The sequence below is a fragment of the Elgaria multicarinata genome, chromosome 11 (assembly GCF_023053635.1).
Source record: "Elgaria multicarinata webbii isolate HBS135686 ecotype San Diego chromosome 11, rElgMul1.1.pri, whole genome shotgun sequence".
Classification (NCBI taxonomy): domain Eukaryota; kingdom Metazoa; phylum Chordata; class Lepidosauria; order Squamata; family Anguidae; genus Elgaria; species Elgaria multicarinata.
The window spans coordinates 4,764,940-4,773,233 of NC_086181.1; the positions used below are offsets into that span (position 1 = coordinate 4,764,940).

The window sequence follows — 8,294 nt, forward strand, 5'->3', positions numbered from 1 at the left end:
GCCTATCCCCTCCTCCAACTTTGGGATCATGTGATCATGACCGGGAGTTGACTCTGCCCCTCAGCAATCGAAAAGGCAATCTTTTTCCCGCCTTTACCCTACTTTTTAAAAAATTCTAGCAAGCGAACCGCACCACGCAGAGAGCTGAGAGTAGGCTCAAAATGACCCCCAGCCATGACTCTCTAAGCACAAGAAGTTTCAGAAAGATAGCTTTAAAAACAACACAGTTATCCCCTTTTCTTTTCCGCAAAGCAATCCTATGGGCGAAATGTTTCAAAATGGCGATCGGAGCGGTCCGTGGAAAGAAGATTGCTCCGAAAATGGGCGCTTCTCTTCGTCTTGCTTCTAGGGGTCCGCGGTCCGCTTCTACTCCGCCTCTGGGCAAGGCGGAGCAGGCCAATTCGCTTCTGATTCTCCGGTTCTAATCGGAGCGGAGCACATGCCTAATAAACACGCCAGCATGATGATACAGTAATGTTCATCACCCAGGGTAGGGGTGGGCAGTCTTTTTTCTGTGGAGTTCCACATTCCCTTGTGGGGAATCTGCTGGAAGCCGCATGTCAGCAGTGAGTGCGGCCAGAGCCAAGAGTGGGTGAGTCGCCCCTTTTCTCTTTCTGCCGTACGCTTCTCTCTCTCTCTCTCTCTTTCTCCTTCCTTTCTTCCTGCCCAGCGGGCTGCCAGAGTAGGGATCAATGGCTCTTGCCAGAGGTTTGAAGTGATTGCATCCAGAGGGCTTTTGAAATGAGACCAAGGCTGTTCAGTGCCCACCCCTTACCTAGGCTGACTATTAATTGCCGCAGGCGACTGGATGAGTGGCTAATGACAACCTGCTGTGTTAGACCAGGGCTGTGCTGCTAAGGTCTTGTTCTTTCATTGACCCTCTTCCCTGCCGGGTGTCTCCCTCCCTTTCTTCACCCTCACCCACTTCCCAGCTATGGAAAAGGCAGTAGTTATGACACCTACGTGGGTTCAGGCTGGCTGATCAAAGGCATGGACGAGGGGCTGCTGGGCATGTGTCCTAGAGAGAAGCGGAGAATAGTCATCCCCCCGTTCCTGGCCTACGGTGAGAAAGGCTATGGTAAGTTGCTCAGGAAACTCATGGATCTGCGCCACGAAAAACAAGCACACCCAAACCCCTCGATTTTCTGCCACAGAAATCCAAATTCTGCATTCAAGAATCAGAATTCACAACTGCTAACTTGGATTTCACGAATAAATTATTTCAGTTAGAAAGAAGGCAATTGTGTGCAGGCTTTATTTATTTAAAAATAAATACATGGAGGAAGGAGATTCAGATGGTATCTGCTAGTCCTGCTCCTGACCTCCACGGTGCTGTTTGCATAGGAGCTCATGCACACTTGGGCGTTCACACGTGGGCTCCTGTGCAAATATTCTTTGAATGCTAGCAGGTGAGGAGCAGGGATTATGCACATATATCTTCGGCTATTGGGCGGTATAAAAATGTAATAAATAAATACATAATAATACATTAATTTTTACAGAAAAAAGTCATTTCCACAGGCCTATGCACTAGTGATCACTAGCTCAAAAATAACAACCTTTGTGGGCTGAAATGTTCAAAACTAGTAATTGTGCATTTATCACAAATGGCAGAATATATTATCGACAAACATAGCACATCTTATTATATTTTGCTACAGTATAATGCAATCAGTATTTTCCTAATAATGCTCTCAGATAAAGAAATGATCCTTGATACTTTGAAGACAGATTACTTGACTCCTCCCCCTAAACATCTGCCAGTTTAAAGTGCTTTCCCCCCTCATCTGGCTCCATGTGGGCCACTTGCAGCCCTTCAGATGTTTTGGCCTAAAACTCCCATCAGCGTTAGCCAGCATAGCCAGTCATTCGGGATTACGGAAGTTGTAAACCAAAACGCCTGGAGGCCACAGGTTGCCCACTCCTAAGCTATAGGAATATAGGCCATCTAGGCTAGCATTGTCAACACTAACTGGCAGCAGCGGCTCTCCAGGGTTTCAGGCAGGAAACTTCCCTCACCCTACCTGGAGATGCTGGGAACTGAAACTGGGACCTTCTCTATGCAAAGCAGTTGCTCTGCCAGTGAGCTATGGTACCCGCAGGAGCTAAGTTGGTTCTTTTTTCCCTTCTCTCAGGTACTGTCGTTCCCCCTCAAGCCTCCCTGGTTTTTGATGTTCTTCTGGTGGATCTGCACAATCCAAAAGATGGCATCTTCCTGGAGCACTTGGAAGTACCGGTGTCATGCAACCGCAAGGCTGTGACCGGAGATTTTGTGCGCTACCATTATAACGGCACCTTAATGGATGGGAGCCTTTTTGATTCCAGGTAACAAGGAGAGAAATGTGGATGAGCCCTAAGACCAAATTTTGGAAAACACAACGTCCTACAAGAAAGCAGCAAGATCCATAAGCTGTCCAGAGAGGTGGTGGGTCTTACTCAGGGAGGTTTCCACAAAGTAGTTGAGATTCCATCAGAATACTCAAAGTAGGCTCTACCATTCACTTTGGTCAGCAGAAGTGAAGGAGTACTTGTCATGCTAGAAATAGTGAAAGAAGCCAGGCTTGCTTGGGCAGGACTATAGCAAAATATTGTACTCAAATAAACCACTCCTAGCAGTCATTAGCAACAAGAGGTTGCTACCATGTTTCCTTCCCATACCCACCAATATCCAGTTCAATATATCCAGAAGGAGCCTAGCCAGGATGGGAGGATGGTGAAGAAAATGAAAAGACAGAGAAAGTAAGTGAGTGGAGCAACCTGGAAGCAAAAGCTAAACAGAAAGAAGCCAACGTCTTCCGGTTGCTTAGGCCACAAATGGCTGGAAGGTTTTGTCGGGGTTGGAAGCTGTCACAGTCTCCCCTTCCAGCCAATCAAGAGTGACAGGAGCCCAATGCACGAGCCTTGCCATTCTCTTGTTTCCCTTTCCTTTCCTCAGCCAGGCTGGGTTCATCTGGATGGGCAGAACTGCAGTTTGGGGGGAAAGAACATCCCAGCTCTTCTGTAGGGCCAGTGTGATGGTTCTTTATAGGACAATCTGAGATAGGTATTAGACAAATTCCAGCAGACACTGATAAACATTAGCACTATTTATAAATGTTAAGAGAATTACATTTTTATGAATATTAAACCACAAAACGGAATGTACTCTACTATCCCTGTGATCTCAAACAACACTTTAACTATTGTAGCAGTTCACTTTCTGGCTTTCCTGGTCATTGAAGATCTGTATCTTGTTCTTTAAAACAACTGGTGATTTGTGCCTTTCTCTGTCTCATTCTTTTGCTGCAGGCCTCCCAGTCTGCTTGCTCCTCACAGCCGTTTCCCCCCACATCATTCCCTCCAAATCCAATTCTTTCTCTGCCCCACTGACCAACACAGCACCCTCTTTACAGAACCAGGATGAACTCTTCCCCCCTTTTCTAACCTCCTTAACTGTCCATCCTCATCCTTCCCAACATGCCATTACTATAGTACTTGCCAACCCAGTTCTTGAGAATAGCCACCACATTCTGTCCATCATTTCTCTTTCTTCAATTCCAGCTACTCACGGAATCACACGTATGACACTTATATTGGGAAAGGCTATATTATCCCAGGAATGGACCAAGGACTGCAAGGGGTCTGCACTGGTGAAAGGAGAAGAATCATCATCCCTCCCCACTTGGCCTATGGAGAAAATGGGGCAGGTAGGAAAGAGCCCGCAGACTGTGGGGAGCCCTTCCGTGTTGCAAACATGGAACCAAGGCGGCGCCTGCTCAATCTATTTGCATTGGCATGGTGTCATTCTTGGTATAAATACGAATCAGGTGCTCTTGAATTTAGCCCAGAGTTGCCCATGATTCTCAGAATGGAGACGCTCAGTTGTCTCAGAGCAGCTAGCTGTGTGACCCAAATGTTTGCAGGATTCTCTGTAATGTTAGAACAGTTGAACCACCTGCAACTGGAGGATACACTTGGAGCCGCCGACCCACTTGCAGGAAGAACAGACATCAACAGACATCAGCTTGCTACTTCCCTATGGTTGATGCCCATGTTGCTCTGGTAACATTTGACAGATGGAATCAGGTGGGATGGGTTGATCACATGAGCATGGCCTGTGCCGGCTGGACCTTCCTCTCTTACCCACAAAAAAATCAGGCTGCGCTGACACTGGCATGGGTAATACCCCTGTTATTTTGATGGCCCTATTTATGAGGGTGCCTGGAGCAAGAGCGCAGATGTTGACCAGAGTGTACAAGGGGGTCTATATGGGGTAAGGTGATCCTTCAAATTCCTAGTTCCTTCAAGCTGTTTCCTTGTTACAATATTTTTTCATTGTACAGCAATATTGAAAAACATATCATATTTCTTAAGAATAAGGGCTTTTGCAAGCCCTGCATGAGTTAAAGAAGTGATCAAGGACAATGGAGACAGAGGAAGCAGGTACTGCAGGAGGCTAATGGCAAACCATACTTGCAGGGCTTGTTTATTTATATTTATCCTCACAACAGTCTTGTAAGGTAAGTTGGGCTTATGATGATTTTCAGACCGTGTTCCAAGGAAGCTTAGCAAGGCTTCCCCAGCGAGAAGATCAGTAGAGGCAGACAAACTTCCCTGAGAGACAACCTGCCTACAAAACTATTGCTCTTGCCCTGCAACACGCAGCCACAGGGGAGCATTGGACATGTACCCCTGACTATGTAGTGCTGCCACTAGGAGCAGAATGTCTCAGTTCAGCCGTGACCTCAGAGGACTTTTGAACATATATCACCCCACTCTTCACATTCACAAGTAATCTTTGTTACTTCACTCCAGGAAACAAGATCCCTGGCTCAGCTGTTCTCATCTTTGATGTCCATGTTATCGATTTCCACAATCCCACGGACTCTGTAGAGATAGAGACTATCTATCGGCCTGTGGACTGTAACATCACCACTCAAGACAGAGATTTTGTCCGCTACCATTACAACTGCTCCCTCCTGGATGGCACCAAGCTGTTCTCCTCGTGAGTCCCTTGTCCAGAGTTCTGTTTATTATATAAAAAGAAAGGAACCTCTCGTGCAAGCACTTGAGTCATTGGTGACTCCTCGAGGGACGCCTGCTTTCGCTGACGTTTTCTTGGCAGACTTTGTAGCGGGGTGGTTTGCCATGGCCTTCCCCAGTCGCAGTTACCTTTTCCCCAGCTAGCTGGGTACTCATTTTACCGACCTCAGAAGGATGGAAGGCTGTTGACCTGAGCCTGCTGCCTGAGAACCAGCTTCTGCTGGGATTGAACCCAGACCGTGGGGAGTGTTTCAGCTGCAGTAACTGCTGCTTAGCACTCTGCGCCACACGAGGCTCAGTTTATTATATACTGCCTTGTTTATTTATTTAAAACATTTATACCAGAGGGCTGAATTCTGTTTTGGAGGAATTCTTGGGGGCTGCACTTCGGTGGTGGGTGAGGCAGATTGTGGTCGAGATTCTCACTGTGCTTAAAGGAGGACCGGGCTCCTGTATCCTTAACGGTTGCATAGAAAAGGGAATTTCAGCAGGTGTCATTTGACCAGATACAAAAGAGGGCAGGGCTCCTGCAGCTTTAACTGTTGTGATAAAGAGGGAATTTCACCAGGTGCTGCATGCATACAAATGACACCTGCTGGAATTCCCTTTAAAGATACCGGAGCCTTGTCCTCTTTTTCATATGGTCACCCTACCTAAAGCCATCCCAGACAGAGGTAAAAGAAATCCTAAAAGTTTCATAACAATTGGATGTATAGTTTTCAAGTCTATTGAGGACATACAAACAAACCCTTTCATTTATATAGATAGATATGCAAAACTAATCTTAATATCACATTTCAGTTTCAGAGGTTGACCCTAAAAAAATGAAAGTATAAATCTTTATTTTAAAGCAAACTTCTGGTCTCATAAAATGTCCATCAATGCCTTGTTTAAGAAAATCTGCTTCCTAAAACTGAGGTGGCCTTATTCCTTGAGGAATACATTCCCTGGCTCCACAATTGCAAAGGCCTGCTTTGCCCTTTTCTTGTTCAGAGTTCAGTTTGTTTGGGTTCCCAAGCAAAGCAAAGCAAATTACACAAAAGAAGCAGATGTATGATAATTTGCATAGGTTAGGGTGACCCTATGAAAAGGAGGACCGGGCTCCTGCATCTTTAACAATTGCATAGAAAAGGGAATTTCAGCAGGTGTCATTTGTATATATGGAGAACCTGGCGAAATTCCCTCTTCATCACAACAGTTAAAGTGCAAGAGCTATACTAGAGTGACCAGATTTAAAAGAGGGCAGGGCTCCTGCAGCTTGAAGTGTTGTGATGAAGGTTCCCCAAGTTCCCCATATAATTTCACCTGCTGAAATTTCCTTTTCAATACAACTGTTAAAGATACAGGAGCCCGGTCCTCCTTGTCATAGGGTCACCCTAGCATAGGTTATACAGGCTGCAAAATTAGCTTGTCTTCGTGCAGAATATGGGGGGAAATCAACTCAGTCCAGAGCGCACAGTTCTGAGATTTTTGATAAGCCTTCCCTGGAGGACTACAGTAGTTTCTGTTCCTCATTAACAGCCACGACTACGAACATCCTCAAGAAGCCACTCTGGGTACCAACAAGATAATTGAAGGCCTCAACAACGGCCTGCTCAACATGTGTGTGGGAGAGAAACGGACCGTCATCGTTCCTCCACATTTGGGACACGGTGAAAGTGGTGGTAAGACTGTGGACACGTGTTTCAAACTAACCAAGTCCAGATCACATAGGGCCAGCAGAAGAAAAGGATAATGGATGCAGGATTCCATATCCTGAGAGTTTTTTTTCTTCGTAACTTGCTGTCTCCTAAGGCCACAAAAATCTATTTGCAATGCCTGGTAAAATTTCATAAATCTACGTGGGGAAAAAGGCTGAGCGGCACAGGAAATGAAGCTTCAGGGCCTCTTGTTCCTCCCTATGATAAGCAGCAGCAGAAGCAATGATGCAAAGCAACATGCACAACTCAGCTTAATTTGCATAAACCTTTGTAAAATTTAGATTAATTATATTACTATTATTTTAGCATGGAACAGATATGGTCTTTCTATCCATTCATCACATTTGTTAGAAATGATGAGTAGCCTATATTGATAGAGCCCACATTCTTAGAAACAGTATACCCCCAGATTGAACTTTTGTCAAGGAGAGCACTCTGATGTCACTTTCCATCAGGATCAATGCTTCTCCTGGCTTTTACACCAAGTCATTGCTGCCTAGCCAGTGTCCCCATGACACCTGGGGGCTGGGTCGTCTTGGGTTGCTGATATGTACACATTGTATTTTCAGCCCGGGGTGTACCTGGCAGTGCTGTTCTCTACTTTGAGATAGAGCTTTTACACCTAGAGGTGGGTGTTCCAGAAGGGTACCTGTTTGTCTGGCACAGTGAGCCACCAGAAAACCTGTTTGAAGCCATGGATCTCAACAAGGACAATGAAGTCCCGCCTGAGGAGGTATGCTGTGTTCTACATTAGAAAGAGTGCAGATGGTAGAGGAGGATTTGAGCTTGGAGGGGAGAATTGGATCCATTTGTCTGGTTTGTTCCACTGGACTAAGAACATCTAGTTCTATGGTTATTTATTTCATTAAATTAATAGATCAGTACATTGATTCAATGAGAGCATACGGGCAAAAACAGTAGCTCAGAAACAAGAAGTGTACTCCCTTTATTTTTAGGTGATGTCCATGTATTGTAGCAGACATTCTCTTCTATGAGAGAAAAGTGGGAAAGTTTCTTTTAAACTGGCACTCACCATCAGAAGTTTTTGTAAAAACTTGTATTGAATTTTTAAAATATGTGTGGTTTAATTCATCAGGGACATTTTGTTAAGTCAATTACTTCGAAAACAAAACGGTTGAGTTAACTGCAACTTTACTTCTCATTTGTCTCTTTTGCTGAGAATAACCATCAATCAGAGGCCGAGAATGAGGGCTTTCCCTTCTGTGACTGTGAAGCTGTACTTTTTCAGATTGCTGGCCTTGTTGTTTCAACTAGCAATGAGTAGCGAATACTAAATATTTTGGTCATAATTTGCATTAAGATATGATGTTATCTAGATCTAGTAGAATTCATGCAAACTTTATTAATTTTTTTTTAAAAACCCGTTAACCCCAGGCAATATGTTTTCCATCATGCATGTAATTCAGGGTGCAATAGACAAAGAAAAGTGAGAGAGTAAAGCCTGGGACGCCAGAAATAAGCGTAGGGCCCTTTGAAATGCTGTTTATGTTGGCTGCTCCCGCACCACTCCCACCCTTTATGGAAACAACTTCTTCCGACCCCACTTCTCTT

At 44.9% G+C, this 8,294-nt stretch overlaps 1 protein-coding gene across 1 annotated transcript in view; it reads left to right on the forward strand.

Moving 5' to 3' along the window:
* FKBP10 (FKBP prolyl isomerase 10) overlaps positions 1–8,294 on the forward strand; it is a 31,284-nt gene that overhangs the window by 21,116 nt on the left and 1,874 nt on the right. The window contains exons 4-9 of the mRNA XM_063138298.1: positions 933–1,078; positions 2,136–2,325; positions 3,541–3,686; positions 4,795–4,984; positions 6,544–6,686; positions 7,292–7,455. Coding sequence (XP_062994368.1) covers positions 933–1,078; positions 2,136–2,325; positions 3,541–3,686; positions 4,795–4,984; positions 6,544–6,686; positions 7,292–7,455 — 979 coding nt within the window. The remainder of the gene's footprint in view (positions 1–932; positions 1,079–2,135; positions 2,326–3,540; positions 3,687–4,794; positions 4,985–6,543; positions 6,687–7,291; positions 7,456–8,294) is intronic.